The sequence below is a fragment of the Bombus terrestris genome, chromosome 3, assembly GCF_910591885.1.
Source record: "Bombus terrestris chromosome 3, iyBomTerr1.2, whole genome shotgun sequence".
Classification (NCBI taxonomy): domain Eukaryota; kingdom Metazoa; phylum Arthropoda; class Insecta; order Hymenoptera; family Apidae; genus Bombus; species Bombus terrestris.
The window spans coordinates 5,781,870-5,800,901 of record NC_063271.1 but is presented as its reverse complement, the minus strand read 5'-3'; the positions used below and the strand labels follow the sequence as shown (position 1 = coordinate 5,800,901).

The following is a 19,032-nucleotide window of genomic DNA, read 5'->3' as shown; positions in this document are numbered from 1 at the left end:
AGTCGCGTCACTTCCGGCATACGTGGTCGGACAATACATTCCGTAATGCTTTTGAAAGTACAAAAATCAATTACTTAAATTATATTTATTTTTGATTTTCTGAAAGTTACCTGTTATTACTTTCCATCATTTTCTAATGTTATTCTTTTCTTTTAAAAACCATTAAATTTTAATGATATTTGTTACGTATTTTGAATACTTATACCACTATTGATGACATAACCATCTGATATTAAGAATATTACTAAATAAATAAATTTTGATGATATAAGTCAATGAAATCAAACTACAGAATTTGTTTGTACTAATAATACGATTGGTTGTAAAATGTTCTTTTATTTTTATGTTTCTATCGCGATTGAACAATTTTGTTTATCATACATAATTGTGATTGTTTAGAATTAAATATTTTATATATTATAATAAAAAATTCGCGCCCACTTTTAAGCTGAAGGTACAATTCTGTTGATATACTCCATTTTTATTGAGATGTATATATAAACTAAAATAGTGCGTATGTATATTAACCTGTATATCTTTAAAATATGGTATATTTTTCGAATGTATGTAAAATGTTTATAAAAAATATGCATATATCGTTTTCCAAATTATCCAGCATTAAGAAGCCATCATAAAGATTCCATTGAAGAAATTATAATTTTTTATAGATTACAAAGGTTAAAAATATTAATTGCATTTTTATGTACAATGTTTAGATCGTAATTGTTTGATTTTGCTAATTAGGTATAGTGTTTTTTTAACCATGAAATCAAATTTGTATGCACTGTGAAAAGAAGTTTCAATTTAGAACTGAACCATGTGAATATGCTACCGAAGCGCCATCGTAATCATGCGTTGACAACTGGAACTAGTGCATAGACCTTTGTGAATGTAGGATATGTTTTTTGTTGTGTTATGTTGTGTAAAAGTAAAAAAATAAATTTAAGATATATCAAAATGGATGAAAGATGTGTAACATTATTCAAGAATTAAAATTCGAATGATATCGGAACATATTGTGTCTGATACCAATAATATTTTACATCGTAAAAAGAAAATAAAATTTTTTATAAAACATGTTACTGTTACGATTTATTTTTCGTATTATTCAAATAACATTTATAGAACTAGTTTCATAATCAGAAATACTGCAATTATTTACAATACGTTTAAGCGAGGTAATAAAAAATATAATTTTCACTTAGAGCATGTTGTAAATAGATTTTGGATATTCCACGTTCTTTTCACACAAGGACAACTATTGGTACCTCTAGGGAAGTTATATTTTATTTAAGTTATTACTTTTTATGAGAATTTTTGTTCAGAAATTTTATATCAATTTAATCTTCTATATCATACATATTGTATCATAATTAACAAAATAAATTAATTGCCATTAAAGATGCATGCCGTAGCTGTATTCTTTATTACAGAGTGATCAGCATGGCACAGAAAGAAACTACTAATCTAATTAGAGAAGATTTTGATGCTGGCCCATCGAGCTATGATGAAATTATTCCTGGTTTGTTCCTTGGGAATCTTACAGCTGCTACAGATATTGAATGGTTAAAGGAAACTAAAATAAATTATATACTCACAGTAGATTCATGTCCGCTTCCAAGAAAAATCCAAGGACTTCTACCAAATTTGACTGTAAAATACATACAAGTTACTGATATGCCACGCGAAGATCTTTTAACTCACTTTGAAGATTCTTATGAGTTTATAGATCATTCTCTACAGCAGAATGAAAAAATTTTGGTACACTGCTATTTTGGTATTTCTAGATCAGCTACAATCGTTATTGCATATTTAATGAAAAAATATAAGAAAAGTTTCTACGATGCGTTTGAAGCTGTAAAAGAAAAGAGACGCTTTGTGGGACCCAACGCTGGTTTTTTAGCACAGTTGAAACTTTATGAAGAAATGGGTTTTGGAGTAGATAATACTAACGTACAATTTAAAATGTATAAATTACAAATTGCAGGTGATAAGATGCGGAAGGCAAAAATTTTACCACAAAATTGTGCAGATTTGATAAAATCAGATCCAGCTCTTGCTACTGTACATCCAGAGCCAACAGTGTATCGCTGTAAAAAGTGTAGAAGAATCATAGCAAGTGCTAGCAATATTTTGCCACATATGCCAAACGAAAGACAAATCTGGAGACATATAAGTACAAGAAAAACGTCGCGCGAATTGTTGGAACCGCTACAGAAACGAGAGCAGCAACCTACAGAATTTTGTACAAAAATATTGTTTGTGGAGCCACTAGCTTGGATGCCCGATATAACGCACAATGTCGAGGGGAAATTGAATTGTCCAAAATGTAATACAAAACTAGGCTCTTTTAGTTGGATAGCGGGTAGTCAATGTCCATGTGGCAGCAAAATAGCACCTGCATTTTATTTGGTTCCTTCAAAAGTAGATTGGAGTAATGCTGTGCAAAATGTACAAGTAACTGTATAGTACTAAACTGTATCTCTATAATTAAGATCTTTTGGACGGATGACTAGCATGTAATAACTAATATATAAGAAGAAATTTTTGGAATCTTTTTACGTGGTTCTAGCTCGATTAACGTTATAACTAATATACGTGTGACCAATGTACTTAGGAAATTTATATTCTAATTTTGTGCCAATGTTCTTACATTATATGTGAACATATTCGTTTTACGACTATAACTTTACATATTTCTTGCCGCAACGAGTACACGACCCGTTCTTCCACAGAAAAAGATCGATCATTGTATTTATACATCTTGCTTTTTTCTATGATTAACATACATAATATAATAACTTTGTAGACTAACATATAACATTTCCTGTATAGATGTCTTGTATTAAGCAGATAATACATATATGATTTTTATTATTTATTAAGCTATTTCAGTTCTACAAAATAACGTTTCGAGTTATTTCCATTACCCTGTATTTCGTGCTTAAATCCTAATTTCTATGCAACCATGTTCGATCTGTTGGTCCTTTATATTATATCATCTTCTTTTTCTTACATTGACTTAAACGACGCCGTTAAAATCTTTGGTACTTTATAAATCGCTATCACTTGAAATTTAAAAAGGGATATTATTATGCAAAGAGAGAGTAGGAGAGAGAAAACTACATGCTTGCGTGCATGGCAGAATACGCGGTTCCGTATGGATGTGCTCTGAATCGTAACGCGTTTAAACTGCTCATCGTAGATCCTTCGAGTCCTCCATGAATTTCTGTTTGATGATACGGAGGAAGATTGACATTTCCTAAATTTCCATTGATAAATCCATGGCAGGTAGAAGCTTGCATAGAGGTATAGTGTTGCGACGATCTCCAGTATTCGCTGTAGGGATACTGCGCTACCTGAGAAGTTTGTAGAGTATCCGAGTTGTTTTCCTGCGTGTGCGTTATTCTGATAGGTCGTAAAGGTAAAGTGGTTTCCACTTCTCTGTTCGAGGAAACGCCTCGGTTAATAGCAGAACTCCTTTCGTTTCGGCGAAACTTGGCGCGTCTATTTTGAAACCATACCTATGAGTAAAATTTCCAAATGTTCAGTTTCGCGAGAGTATTTATACTAGTAAAAATATTTTGCTTCGCCGAGATCGAAGAAAATCGCGTCTATTTGAGATCGTCGATGTTCATATCTTGAAACAGATAGAGGCAACGTTTTTACGAAAATATTTTAATTAAAGGCCATGAAACGAAAATATCATTGTGGTAAGCCGTAATTGTCGAACGAAGAGAAAAAAGAGAAGAAGAAACGAACGGACATAAGAAGGGATGCGGCAAGTGAAGACGGGACAGCGTGACGGCTCCTGGCAACCGTACAGTCCACGGCAGACAGACGAATGGACAGACATCAGCGGGGGACGAGGGACGTAGCAGCAGCACCAGTAGTGGATGGATCGACTCGTGTAAACGAAAAGTGTGCTTTCTGCACAACCGTGTAAGAGTCACCACACACGTGCTAGATACGCGACGTATCGTACAGCATACGGTACAGCATACGTCGTATGCCAAGCACAGATGCCGCTGGAACGACGCAACTATCCTGCCAAGCTAATCATAGCTCCTTGCCCCTGACAACCTGTCTCCTCTGATTTTCTGCTTAGCTATCCGCGGCGACCTCCATCCTCTTTCCTTCCTTTTTTTCACTTTTTCTTCTTCTCTTTCCTATACCTCCGTCTGCCTGTCTGCCTTCCTTCTAACGTTGCCCACCATAATCCCAAGAAACATGTGTGAACTTGGCCCACCAAGCGATACGATACTTTTTCTCCTTTACATGCTACCACGATACTTTTTCTCTTCCACAAAGCAAAAATCATCATCGAATGCCTCTACCGTACTTGAAAATACGTCTTTCTTTTCTTATTCCATTCAGTTTTTTTTCTTACTTTCAAGTTCAAAGATGCTGTTGCCATTACCTGCACTCTGGCTTCCGATAGAGATACACGCGTTGCAAGTTCTTCTCGAACGAAAGCATCCGGATAATGCGTCCTTTCGAACACCCTTTCTAACGCGGCTAATTGTTGCGCCGAGAATGTTGTCCTACTCCTTCTGGGTCGCCTACACGTAGGTGTCGTGGAACTTTCGTTGCACTCTGTAAAATATAAACGTATCATTTGCCACAATCACTTTATCGCAATGAATTCATTTGCAATTCGCCGACCAAACTGTTACACCGATTGCCTAAATTGTTATTTGCACGGAGTTACTTGGAAGAAAGTGAAAATTCGAGTGAAATATTTCAAGATGCTGTCCGCGATAGGGAAGTAACGCTTCTAAAAAGGAAAAAGAGCAAAGAAGAGAAGCAGCACAGGCGCGGCTATTCTTGAATGACTTCACTGTACTTGAGCATTCATCAAAGCGGTATAATCTGAACAGCATGACTGGAAATGCGTGATTTCGATGGAATCAAGCTCATCGTGGATCGTGGATTAAACGTGAAAACTCGTCATGCGTGTACACGCGGGCCTGTCTCTCAGCGAAACGCGCGATCACGAATCGCGTTTAATTTTCTACGTTCCGTTACATAAGCGTTTGTACGAATCCTAACGTCTCGATCGCGAATACCCTGGATTCTTACCTAACGAATTAGTTGGTGTCGACAGTAGGCGCGAGACCGTGAAATCTTGCGGAGTATGAGGATTCGTCATTTGTGAAACTATCACGCTGTTGTTTTCTTCTTGTCCCGAATTTGCACACAACATTGTTCCTTTTCGTTTAAGAAATAAACCTCTTTAATCGAATAGCGATGACCGAACGAATCGAATCGAATGGATAAATTATGAAATTCGATTATTGCACAAATATATTTCTTATTCTTAAAATTGAGTACTTGAAGATGTTGAAGTAAATACGAGATAATGTCGTCAATGAGTTACTTAAAACATTGTTAAATAACATTTCCTGCTCCCTAATTTTCAGTTTAGAAACAAATGTTTTATGAATTAATCAGGCGGTTCATTCAAGACGTAACAACTATTTATGAACGCCGAAGACGAATGCGTAGTTTTTTCCTGAAAATCTTGGTCGAAGCGTGGCAGAGTAATTAAGGCTCATGCCACGTGCCAATCGGCTCAACGTGATTCCAATGTGTTTGGAGAACTTTTCCAACAAATATTACGCTCCTTTATCGTTGCCCTATTCGATTTGAATGTTTTAATCAATTAAAATATCAGAATAACGAACAACGATATTTTCAATATTGTAACACTAACATTAACATTTCTTAGATGCTTTTCACAATGAAAATTTTCGTAGTGAATTTTTATCGAGTATATTATCAACGGCTGCGATCATGGTCGTTACGCTCAATTATAATTCGTTTCAGTTTCTGCGGGTCTTGCAAGAAGGGGTAACTCAGGTCGAGACGCGTATACCTGTACCTTTCTTTTCTCTTTTGCATCGAATGCCAACTAGGGATATGTAAATTAGATAAAATAAAAACGAACCGTATACTGCTCCAATTACCGTATTATACGAACATCAAATTCCTCCTGGTAGGATTCGCACTTACTTCAAATCGATTCTTTATGCTAACAGTATATAATAAATGTACATTTTGTCACTCGTTGCTTGGCGATGAAAGCGTTTCGCTGTAGGTCTATAAATCAATCGCTCTTTTGGACGTTTTACGATCTTCTGACATTAATCGTCGATCATTTGAATAGCAAGGAAAATCTCTCGTGAGCGCAAAGGCTCGGATGAATCTATAAGCGTGTATTATATCCAATACAATATCTAACAAGCGTGTCTGATTTAACGAATTGTAAAAACTGTTCTATTTCAATCCTCTCGAATAAAATTCGCAGTAACTGTCATTGTACGGATAGATGATAGTATCCAAGAAAGTCTTCGTCACGAGCACTCTGTACGGACAAGATCGTTTTGAACGAACGTTCTCGACGATAAGATTCGTTTCCAACGACGATGTTGCCAAAAGATTAACGTTGTCCCGTACGTAAACGAAAATATACGTATACATGCGATGATCACCCACTATAAAATTGCGAAGCGTGTTGGATCGCGGTAACGTTTCGTACAAGTTCGAGCGTTGGTTTCATCCGAATCACGCGTAAATCACAACTAGCCGATCGACTTTGCCGGAAGATCGTTTCGTGAAACCGTGAAACGAAGCCATCGTATTAGTTGATGCGGCGAGATGCCAACTGACTTGGCCGAGTTAAAACGTACTTGAAGATCCTCCTCAGCCTCTTCATTTGTCTTTCCTCTTCGTTCATTCTCCTCCCGCCCTCTTGCGTGCCCCTCGTTCTGTCACTCCTTCCTCTTCTCTCATTTCGCATCTCGTTCTTCCTTTTACGCAGGGAGACACGCACGCAGGAGAGGAGTGAAATAGAGAATTTTAAGAGTAGGTGGAGATTTCCTCGGCAAGCTCCACCTTCATTAGATGCTCATTGGTTTCTAAACGGTAGCACGGCTTTCCGATGTTTTCTGGATGCAACCCCTGGCAATTTAAAAGTACGTACGCGTGCGTTATCTGTTATCCAGAAGTTTTGCCATCGTCGAAACGAGAATTTTATTTTCTAAAAACTGGCAATGAATCTCGTTGCAAGTTCTCGCAATGAATTTGCGAAAGGAACGAACCATTCCCGATTCGTTTGCATCGAATCACATCGGTCGATTAAATTCTATAAATTGATCGATAAATATATGGCGACACATAGTATAAGCGCGACGGTTTGATATTGCAAGAAGAGAGAATAAGCAAGAGGCGCCGGCGTCATGATGGTTTCGATTTTCAGGGACACGCTAAACCACGCTTCTTTATGCGCCGGAACATTGGTCTTGTTCATAGCCGCGGCTTGACTCTCGTTACACAAGGGTGTCGAGTAACAATTTCGCCCTAACGCGAGTCCCCGATCCTTCCCCTTATTCCTGACTTTCTTCTACTTTCTTTGAAAGTAACAATTTCTTGCTCTCTACTCCTGATTCGAATTAACCGAATTACCAAGCTTTTTCATCTTTGCGTAACGGCTACTCGCCGAAGAAACGGGTATCTCCAATTTTATTATGATTCTTCTTTTTGTTGTATTTTTACAACATTCATAAAAATGATATAACAGTCTGCATTCTTTTGACGTTCGAACCGCCGACGGCAACCGCGTCGTAACAGCGGAGTATCGTGAAAATCGCGGGACTAATCGCAGAACTCGAGCTATTGGTTATTGGAGAATTCAATGGACAAGAAGGGGAAGAATTCGAGAAGAAAAGACAGCACAGCTTTATCGAGAAAATGCCGCGAAAATCAATGAAAGAGTGTTGCAGTACGAAGTGGCGACAGCTGACCGCGTTATATCTATACCTCGACGTAGAACGAGCGTTCCCGGCTCTCAGCAACAATTATATTCCCGGCGATTTTATTTATACGAAGCTTTTACGAGCGCAGTCATTCTTGCTGTCAACCGTGCTGGTCCAATAAAACGCGACCGTGCATCCGTTCTTTCGCTACCCACTTTCGACGTTCGCTTAGACCGAACTATTTCCCTCGAAATAAACGGCAAACCACATTATGCGTCGCGTTCGCGAATTCAACGATTTGATTCAACGATACTCGTTTTACAAGGTGGAGATCGCGCGATATTTAAAAGTATGCTCGCGATTCTCGAATCGTCGACTGCAGCTAAATCAAAAAGTATTCGACGTCTCGTAGTCGGAATGAAAAAGAATAAAAAAGAAAAAAAGAGAGGGAGGGAAACGAAGGAATCTCACGAGTCAGGAGACCGGCAATAAAATAGTCAGAGGTTCGTTTTTGGTGTTCCAGTCGCGATGAGACGGACGGGTGCGTCGCGACGCGGTGACACGTACACGTCGCACGTCGCGCGACGCCTAAGGAAAATTATGAGCCAAGCCTGGACACTTCACCGCGCCTTTGTCATCCTCTTTATCTTCACGAGACTACCCGCGACTACGACACACGGTAACTCCTCTCTCTCCTTTGTTCTCTTTCATTCTCACCCCTTTTCGTTTTCTTCCCTCTTCTTCTTTTTCTATGCCCGCAAACCAGCAACCGCGATGGAGTTTACAAATCCACGAAAGAATTTGAAATTCTTCACGACGCACTTTTCTGGTATTTTCGTAATGCGATGCGCGACGATGAACGACTCGAGAAATCCGTCTCTTGGATGCAAACAATTTCTGCTAAGATTTCGACAAGCAATGCTCCGCGCAACTAAATATACAGGCTATGCTTGTTTGCGTATTTGAGAACAAATTCGATGTTAGAAAATCCTATGATCAATCCAGTTCTATTAGAAACGCGTGGATTTTCGGAGATCGTAAGAGATCTCGGCATGCGTCAAGACGGATAAGTGTCCGACGTTGTGTAACGCAAAGAGGGGAAATCACAGATGCAGTTTTGACCACCGTGACAGTGATCGTTGCTTGACAACTCCCAAAATAGCTTCCATATGTGTACTTTGGAGAAATAGTCTTCACGGTATTTTCCATATATTTCCATATTCTTGGTTGCCCTTTCTTTTTTCACGGCCCGCCGTGCAACAATTATGTCGCCTGGCACTTGCACCATGCGATCAACTTCTTCGTATCTACGTAAGTTTCTTGACACATATGTTACGTAAACGATTTCGAACACGATGAGAATATGAAATTGGCTCGACTTCCCGTTGTATAAGAGTGCAACGCGTACTTCGCGTTATTCTATATTATATTTTCGACTTTCTTTCTCCCTTGACTTTTGATCGTCCACGAACATAATTGTCGATTTTTTTCATGTTTCTTCTTCGCTTACTCCACGTGTTTCGTGTTTGTCACTATTTTAAACTCGCTTCTGTAAGTTCACAAGCTTTGTTCTAAAGCGTATTTCGAATACCTACGTATCACGAATTTCCAAGCCCCCTCGGGTTTACCGAAGTTCTGGAAATTTTCATAATCGCGACCAGCGACTGTAATTCATCCGTGTTCGCGAGAATCCGTTTCGCTTAGGTCATTTCTAAAGCGATTTTTATCCCACGGGTAGAAAACTCGTGAATTTACGATAATCACCTGACGACCAACTTTCAACTTCCGAATTCTTCTTTGAAATTTGCCTCTCGTCGGCCGAGTACGAGTGTCGAAGGGTGACACTTAACGTCCCGTGACGCCTTAAATCTACCTATAGAAGGAGATTCTCGTCTGGTAGCGAAGAGAGGACAAGCAACTCGTCGCAAACCACGGAAAGCAAAAACGTTGCGATAGTGGTCATCGGGCACCGTGAAGGCATTCGATTAACAGCAATGAAAAGAGATTTGGGGGTCTGCGAGACGGATTTCTTGACTAAGCGACGGTTACGTTCTCATCGGACGAGACGACGACTGTCACGGTATTTGCGGTCAGGTTGCCACGAAATTGCCAACGGAGTCGAAAGGGAAAGTGTATAACACGATAACGACGAATGTTTCAAAGGAAAACGAGAAAGACTCGAACGTGGTCTGTCGGAGGAAGAAACATATCATGCTTCGGTTTCTTCGGTTCGTTCGAGCAATTACAAGGGTCGTGCGTCATTCTCGCCAATTAGGCGGAGGAAGCGTCGACGATGCAGTGGAAAAGCCGCTGTTTCAACGTTTACTCTCTTTTCTTCTCCCTCTACCGATTTTCTTGCTCGCTCCTCTGACGACTGGAAGCAGATAATTTTACTCGTGCTACCCCCTGGTCCGAGATCTGTCATCGGTTATGTTTCTCTATGCGGAGACAACCCGCCGTTTCTGCTTTTCTTCTTCTTCGAGCGTCATCGAGCTTTTATTATTCTGCCTTATAGACGATAATTGTCAATGGATGAAAAACGTGAACGACGTAAAAATATAAGACCTGCGATTCAAAGTAAAAGCATCAACGACGCTTAGATGCGCCAACGACCATACATCGCTAAAGGCTACTTCTGGACCGACGAAACGTTGAAAGCAGAACGCATCGGCGCTTTGCTTAAACGTAAAGGGTTAACATTTCGTGGAACGAAGGAAACGTCATTCTGGCTGGGCAACCGGCGTTCATCCGCGGCGGCACTGGGAGGCACGAAAATCCCCCTTTGGTTAACAGAGCGTGATCCCCATTACCCGTCGTGCCACCCGCTCCATCGCCATGCCACCGGTCACAAGTAAATTACGCATTCATGCTATTCCAAGTTGGATTACATTGCTCATTGTAATGTATGTCAAGGGTTGACCATCTCGACTGACGCAGGAGGGGGTGACTGTGCCTGGAACAACGCAAGGGTCAACGTGGTGGTTAGCAGACCCCTCTGGACTTCGGTCTGCCTATCTAATTACACCTTCTTATCATTAGCGTTTATCCTGTCAACGTTATTATAATTACGTAACTGCGAATTTATTATTCATGACGGAACGTTGACAGTTACCGTGTGTACAAGATAGACGCATGGGGTAATTTCAAGGATAATAGCCAGGCCAGCGATGAAAAGAATTCGTCGGCAAAAGTTGTGACGATCGTCGGGCCGCGAATCTTCGTCAGCGGGTTTTCTATCTTTTCAGTTTTACCTCGAAATTTCACACGTTCGACGAATCAAGATGAACCACTGCTTTTTCTCCTGCCATATTTTCATATTATGAGGCAATATTTTCATTCTTTTTGATATTTATTTGGACCGTGAGACTCAATCGATTACTCGTCGCCCAACGTTTGGTAATACAGCGCCATATGGCGCAACTGAGCGAGATGTTGCGAAATCATTGCCCTTAATTTTTTGGACATAATCGATTGCGAGCGCGCATTCAATGGATAATGGAAGACCGATCGGAGTTAGCTTTTTCAATGCAGTCACTGGTTTCGTTTCGTTACGGTACTCCGATCGAATAAATTACTCTCTGGTGACTGGTGTATTTTTTCTGAATCCAAGCGCGTTGCTTTCGAGCGTGATAGCGAACGATAATGACACAAAGTTTCTCGATGATTCGAACGAACGCGTGCGAGATAACGGTAAAACGACGGTTCGACGTGTTACAACCTAAGTCTTCGTTAACGTTAGATCTATGAGGCGTTTGCCAACTTTCCATCGCTGCGACGGGTTTACGAACTCGTACGAAGCTCGTCGTAAATTCTAATTACAAAGAGATTCCTTGAATCTCGATCCAGCTGTTCCTAGGATTTGCTTGGTTTTCAGAATTTCGAAGGGAGGAAGAAAGCAGAGGAGATAGAGATGAAAGAAAATGGTAACACGTACGACTTTATGTACGGGGATAATACGATACAATGACGATGAATAGCCAAATCGACAATGACAGGTTTGATTCAAGAATAAGGGCTCATTATCGCGTTTTGGCTCCTTCTACATGTCGGATCTCCCGCGGTGAGCGTCAACTATTTTTCGACCTGCCCTTTCATACGTTTCCTTCCTTCTCCCAAACAACTTTCCTGTCCCTGATTGCTTACCAGTAAATTTTTCTTGTGATTTACGCGCAGCGGGTTCGTGACGTCTATTTAATCATCTCTAACTAGAAGAAAAAAAACTTGACAAATTGGGTAATACTTACGTTAATCTCACGCGATAACGACGCTTCCCTACGACCTGTTTTCCCATACACGCGTCCTTCGATCAGCCTTTCTTGATCATGTGGTTATTCTATTGCCATCACTGAACTCTTGCCAGTAACCCAGTTGAGATGAAATTTATGGTCAATCCTACAACATCCTCTTAAACGGTGATTATAATTCTATATCGCGTGAGCTGGAATCTCCTCATCTTGCGTACATTCTATCTACAAAGTCTAGAATATATAGAATGTTTATTTCTTAAGAGCAGAAGTTTATATTCTCACAAAACTTGGAAATACAACACGACAGAAATTGCGAGAGGTTCGTTCATCCTTTTGCACGACAAGGTTCTTATATAGTTTCGTTTGGTGGCAAGACGAGAGGAACCCGTGAGGAACCGTAATATCTGTTGGCGGTACAATCAAATGATTTTGTTGTTCTTGTTTGTTGGAGAGGTGATACGGTTCGCGGCGCTTCTCCCGGTTGCATTTTATTTTCGTAACGGAAGCAGAATCCTCGTGTTCGTAAGTCGAGAGAGATGCTCCCATGGGAGAGTTAGCTTTGCTAACCGTCTCCTTCGATATATCCCGTGGCAGGGAGAAAAAGAGAGAGAGAGAAAGAGACCCGCACGTGTGCTACTCGACTAGCCAGATTTTTTCTATCTTTTCCACGAATTAACTTTACTTAAAATGGCGAAACGAATATCGAGCAGGCAATATATAACAGTAAATAGTTTTAAATGGAAATATTATATAAGAATTACAGGGATATAATAAGATGAAAGATAAGGAAAGATAGGATGAACGTAGTATGATTTCAAATGCACCTGTTACTAATGCTGTATGCATTTTCGCTTTCAAAGATACACGTACTATTTCCCAGATCATTTTCGAAAATTGGCCTCATAGATTGACTTTGAATAGGTTCTTTCTTGCTCAACCCTTTGATCGCGAACGAGGTCCAGACTCTCGAGGAACATGAAAAGCACGAAGAGGGGTCGATAATATCTTCACAACTGGGACAGTATTTGAAAACAACCCCCATGAACGAGCTCTCGAGTCTCTTCAGGAAACCCTACTGCTTTTGTGACTACCGGGATGTACAGAACCGTTTCATAGACAAATTCTTTCTGCGAAATCAGGGTTCGCGGATATTAAAGGGGTTGACGAAACGTTTGAACCCTGTTCGAACGATCATCGAGACATCCCTTGCGACCAACTGAAAAACGATTCCTCATGTTCCGATCAAATTTCCGAGACAATTTTTATATTAATGGCAACACGGTGACATTTAACGCGCAAGCATAATCTGCCATGCGATCTTGATTATTCTATCAATATCTCCGCTGACAGATCAAAATTTTTCATATTTCCTTAATATAATTCCCGATACAAAATTCATATGGTCATTCGGGTAAAGGCTAAAAGTCTCACGTACTTTATTAACATAATTTTCGATAAAAAATTCATAAAGCCATTCATGTTGCGGAAGGGTTAAATGACGCTGTTTGTCGTTCGAGGAGAAAGGATTGCAATCTGGCCACTTTATTCGCGAAACGTTGCCGACTCCTTTGAAAAATAAGCCTTTCAGCCGATTACGCGACACGTTTTACGAACATAAATGCACGTTGCCTCCACCCCTCCCTGCCAAGCCGCAACCGATTTAACCGATAAGAGGGTCGAAACACTTTCGTGCATGGAATTCTAATCTCTCGATCGCAACAAATACCACCGCCGTTCCCTCCTTTTGACTTTCTATCCAAATTCATTTAATCGAAACACCGGCCGCTCGACTTGTAATGGGCGTACATGGTCCCTGCGAGTCGAAGCTATCTCGCTTGTTCCACGATAGGATAGGTCGATGGAACGTTTACGTTCCAGAGAATGCCGCGCATAAATTAGGATCGATCGACGTTGCCGCAGCCACGATGGATTAACGTGGTTAATACTGGAACGAAGCATGAATCAGGATTACCACCTGCCACGATTTATGACCACGTGCATTGTTCTGTTACACGCTACTTTTTGGCAAGAGGAAAGGTCGAGATCGTGCATGAATATTCAATTTCATCGACGGCTGGTCACAGCTTTGATCGAGCTGTGTTTCACATTTTTGATATCGCGTTTTGATTAGCTTTACACACAACGGTTTTACTCTTTGATATAACGCGTTCTGGGAAGATGACGACATTTTGAAAACTTCGTTGCTTGTATCTTTTGCCTGAAACACGACGGAATCTCGTTTATCTTATTTATAGACACGAGTTAATGCACAGCTTTGGATATACGAACTTACAATTGAGCTTGACCTATCAGCTGCTATTTTCTATTGTAACAATCAACTGTTACCGGGTCTACTCAATTATCCGAATTACTTTGTCTCTTGTTCTCGTGTCTCTGTTCACATAAACGAGATTCTGTGTGTATTTTCATCTGGAAGTTTTCTACCACGATGTCACGATCGACGATAGTTCACGGTAGAAACTCATGATCGTTCTTGTATTTTCTCAATTCGCGGGCGAAAGTAAGATCATAATTCCAGAAGGTTCGATTCGGGTATCAAGGGTGGCGGTGAAAGTAAGAGACAATAAGTTAGGAAAAAAATGTTGCGCAGGCAGTAGAAATCCTTCGGTCGGCTTAACGGCTTAGAAATAACGATACAATAGCCGATTACAGTGGCAAAGGGAACTCCTATCTCCCCCGTAGTGGGCTTCTAATAAATACTTCTGCGACCTTTTTCTCTCAGTTGTCTCGTTCCTATCGTGACATGTTTATTACCACGTAAATCTTAATCACGTGGAACCGGCTAATTGATCTTTTTCCATGGCTAAGTTGCACGATCTCTGAGAATTTACAATCGTTGGACAGGATAGAAACGCAAATTACGTCTTTCCCTGGCAATTTATCGATCGATATAAAGAAAAAAGCAAGGAAAATGGTCGTGTTCTATGATAATAATTCTCTAGCGCAGCTGTCTTTATATTCTTCAGGTTGTTCGCATGTGTGTTATTACCGCAGCTGCCATATTAATTATTCTAGATTTTTCGTCGATGTTTAGTTTGTGGAATGTTGCTACCAAGACAACCAAACGTTTCGGTTTATTATTGAGACCATACGGAGATCGTAACAAAAAGCGAGAAATTTCAGCCAGTTTCGTTCAAACGACATCTTCAATGGAACGTATAATTGAAGAATTTATACCAGCTTTATGGAGAGAAATTTCTTACAAAGATGTCAATCAAATCGTCGCCTCGCCCCAAAGTATAGGAGGATCAGATCGGTTTCGGAAAATAAAATACGATATCGGGTAGGTCTCCGGTGACCTATAGCTCGCGTGCTGTTAATTCGAATAGCGAGAAAGCCAAACAAGAACGTGTTTAGCGGAGCTTTCACTACGAAGGACGGAATACCGTTTAATGGGACGTGCTTTTCGATAGGTGCATGATGGACGTGGGAATTTAAAAAATTATATTTCTATAAGCTCGAATGTGTCAAAGAAGAAAGAGAGGGGAAATAAAAATAGAAAGATACAGAGGCAGAGAACAGGAGGAAGAAAGAAAGAAAGCGAAGCGGAAGAAAACGAGGTTTCTCCCTTCTATCGGTCCCATTCGCCTACTCTTGAAAAAAATCTCGTCGAATCGTTTCCAGTCGCACGATTCCGGACAATCGCGCATCGCTCTAATTTGGCAAAGGTAGGTACCTTCTGTTCCCGCTTCAGGAAACTTGAGAAAAACTAGGGTGAATCGTCGAGGTGTGTGTTCTCTTGCGGGGGTTTTTTTCGAAGCATAGGAAATTCGAGGCAAAAAATCTATTTTAAAACGAGGTTTCTTTCCCCTTTTCTCGTGTCAAACGAGAGGGGTAGAGTCGTTAAAATTGCTTTGTCGAACACATAAGAAGATGCCACAGGTATTTTCGTGCAATTTTTTTTAAACCATTGATCGTTGTTTATGATCGATCGAGGAGAAACCTACATAATTATACGTTTTTAGAACGACAAAAGTGATTTTTCAATTCGTAATGTCTCCATCTTATCAAAAATGTCCTTTTTCCAATTATCTCTTTTTTCTATCCAATTAAAAGATTGCGCTATTGCATTGGCGATTTATAAATATTTATGTACGATTAAACGCGCGCATTCTAAAAATACGATAATCCGAAAGCGAACATATTTCGTTTAATCCTGCAGCCGCGAATGAGTCGAAATCACGTTCTACGTATTTTGTTCATTTCAGGGGACTACGATGTTTGTAAGTGATAAGTTAATAACCAAAAATATTTCCATTTCCTATATAAAATATTTCTCCACCTATTTTGACTTCTTTTTATTGCACTAAAAGTCCCCTAATGATAAACTTGTGCAAGATGCAAATATAAAATATGAAAACCAGCATAAGCTGGTTAAGCGCCAGTGTTTATAAAAGTTTCTCGATTTCATTTCAAAGTATCTAATTACTTGGTCTGAACCAGGTGCATCAGAGTTTATACATCCGATTCATAGATACGTTTCCCTCCCTTATTCGTTGCTACACGTTATCGACTGGGCTTTAATTACGAGTCAAGGGTTCTCGTCTCTTGAGCTTCTTTGTTCGATCTTGAAACGCGTGGCTACGCGTCGTGCATAAGAGCAAAAGAAATAAGCCGTCTCTAATTACGAGCGAGGATATGCGGGACCTTGTGTTCGCATCGACATTCGCCAGCCAGTAATGAAATCGCTTTATTCTCTGGGATCCCTGTTCGATATTCTTTCTTGCACGCTTTGCTCTTATGTAGAAACTCATACAAGCACCTACAAACGCAGCTGTCCCGCAGCTATGAAACCGTGAAACGGTTCCAATTTCGTTTCAACGTTTTTCTCCACTTTTGTCCTCTCTTCTCGTGACTTCTCTCGTGCGAATCATCCGACAGTTTTCGACTTTCCAGTAGGAGACAAGGAAATATTCTTTATGTAAATAGCAGCATCTCGCCACTCACTTTCCCGGGGAAGATTCCATATAAAGAAGAAAAGTACCACACGATAGAGATGTCTTTATGCTTTCGCGTTTTACTTATGGCAATTTGCACGGGTACTGTAGAAAAATGGAAACGACTGCCTCGAAGTCTAGATACTTGCAAATTCACGAAAGAAGTTACAAAGAGTAGCGAAAAAGACTTGGCTATGGAAGATATTGACATACTGCTGTATTTATCGCAGCGTTTACATATCGATTAATCATTTAATAGTATTTTTTATATAATTATAAAAATGTTGTACTACGAAAATGGAATGTACAGGACCTGATAAAAGAAAAAAAAAGATTCATTTGAAAGTAAGGGTATGTGCCAATATCTTTTATAGCTGCTGTAAATATCGCTTTTTTGAAGAAGTCGTCAGCTGTAGAAAGGAACTTGTTGGATCTATAAAAGGAACTTCCATAGACGGAGCTATAGAAGCAGCCGAGATCGAGCGACTTGTGCCCGAAAAAAATATGACGAATACGTTGTCGTAATTGGACCGTGCGTCTTTGAGGCAAGTAGCAGAGGTTCCTCAGCACGCGCGGGGGAGTACACAAAAGAATCGGATTGTTCTCTCGAGAGCTGTTGTATCGAAAGGCGGCTGCTTCTCTTAAAAGTAACGGCCGGAAGATTGTCACGTGCCTGAGAAAAATTCCTCGTTTCTATTGGTGTGTACTGACAACGCTCGTTACCAGAAGCTATGTTTGTCGAATAATTTTGCTGACAATGCAAATGATTCCTTCTTTTTTCCAAGGAATATTGAGCGATTGTGTAAATACCGAACATTTGTGGTATACCTCAGATTCATCGGCCCTGACCAGAAAAGGCTTTCAACGCAGACGTGTCTGTGAAAGATATAAATACGTAGGTATACTTTTACCTGGTCCATCGAGGGGTCGAACCTTAAGGCTCTCTATGGAGAAAACAACCGTGAGATTAGAAATCACGCGACGGACCTACCACTCTGACGTGGGTTCGCTGTAACTTTGTAAACAGATCGCGTTGATACCTTTCTCTTGCACGAGCCACAGATGCATTCAAAACGGCAACGGGTGCTACGCGTACTGAATTGCACAGAGTACATGCGATAAATCGTTCAGATTGTAATCTAACTTCCTGCTCGAAACCCTAGGTGATCTCAATTGCTATATTCCGTCGAGTGGTTAAACGTTTCGCGCATGCAAAAATAACTGCCCGTTTGTTTCTTCTCGCAAAAAGTCACCCTTATCTGATCAGTTCAGGACCAAAGTGCTAATTACTCGAGTTTGCTAAATTTTTTAGACTCACACGTCAAAGCATATGTCACAGGCACAAGTGTCTAAATTTTGATCAACAGGATAAGCACGCTAATATTTTCTACAATGCTGTCTTTTGCTTATGATTCTGACGATTCAAATCGATCTCATCACTCTTTTTCGCTCCCTTGCCTCAGGTCTGAATATTACTTTAAAGCTAATAATTCCGACTTACACTATTTTGCCCATCAAAGATATAATTCCATCAATTTCTTTTATTTTACGTTCCGTAGGGTTCCCACGATTTAACCGATTCGGCGGATAAACAGCTCACTTACCCGAGCTTTCCTTCTTCTTTTCTAAATATTATCTCCGATCTTTGTCGTTCGTGACTTTGCACGGTAGTTGGGCAAATTGGCGAAAAGATCATGAAACTAAATAAAAAATATGATAGTCTGTGGTACAGTATGGCAACAGGGTTCCTATCTAGAAAATGTTTGTCGGCGTCCCGTTATCGGTCGCCAACATTTCGATGGCTAGCAATCCTGAAACACCCACCAGCACCTTCGAGCCGCGGACATCGAACGTCTACCTGGGGAGAGTGGAGTGGCTGGCGTGGATCAGGTCACGGCTTCAGAGTGGGGATATGAGTATAGTACAGACTGTATAGAGCAAGAGACAGCCGGTCTCTCCTGTTTCGTAGCCTCACCTAGGGACCCTTTCCTACATAAGGCCCACGTCCTCACCCCACCACGTCAGTAGAGAACCAGCCGTTGAAGTGCCACGATCCGACACCTCACCGCC

At 40.4% G+C, this 19,032-nt stretch overlaps 2 protein-coding genes across 8 annotated transcripts in view; one reads left to right on the top strand and one right to left on the bottom strand.

Moving 5' to 3' along the window:
- The first annotated feature begins 850 nt into the window (after window positions 1-850).
- LOC100648621 (dual specificity protein phosphatase MPK-4) lies at window positions 851-2,881 on the top strand. Of its 2 annotated transcripts, XM_012320553.3 has the most exons (3): window positions 851-1,178; window positions 1,434-1,522; window positions 1,601-2,881. In XM_012320553.3, the coding sequence occupies exons 2-3, from the start codon at window positions 1,444-1,446 to the stop codon at window positions 2,467-2,469; spliced, it is 948 nt and encodes a 315-aa protein (XP_012175943.1). In that variant the 5' UTR covers window positions 851-1,178; window positions 1,434-1,443; the 3' UTR covers window positions 2,470-2,881. The 2 variants fall into 2 exon arrangements, with proteins under 2 accessions (XP_012175943.1, XP_012175941.1); XM_012320551.3 differs by having other exon boundaries at window positions 852-1,178; window positions 1,434-2,881.
- Window positions 2,882-2,971: 90 nt separating this feature from the next.
- LOC105667132 (dorsal root ganglia homeobox protein) overlaps window positions 2,972-19,032 on the bottom strand; it is a 25,796-nt gene continuing 9,735 nt past the window's right edge. For 2 of the 6 annotated variants that reach the window (XM_048404602.1, XM_048404604.1), the window contains 4 exons: window positions 12,002-12,235; window positions 5,083-5,211; window positions 4,421-4,596; window positions 2,972-3,524 (listed from right to left, as the gene is read on the bottom strand). In XM_048404602.1, coding sequence (XP_048260559.1) covers window positions 3,123-3,524; window positions 4,421-4,596; window positions 5,083-5,206 — 702 coding nt within the window. In that variant the 5' untranslated portion in view covers window positions 5,207-5,211; window positions 12,002-12,235 and the 3' untranslated portion in view covers window positions 2,972-3,122. Of the gene's footprint in view, window positions 3,525-4,420; window positions 4,597-5,082; window positions 6,684-12,001; window positions 18,879-19,032 lie in introns of those variants that run through there. The other 4 variants (XM_048404605.1, XM_048404603.1, XM_020868538.2 and 1 more) reach the window with 4 other exon arrangements.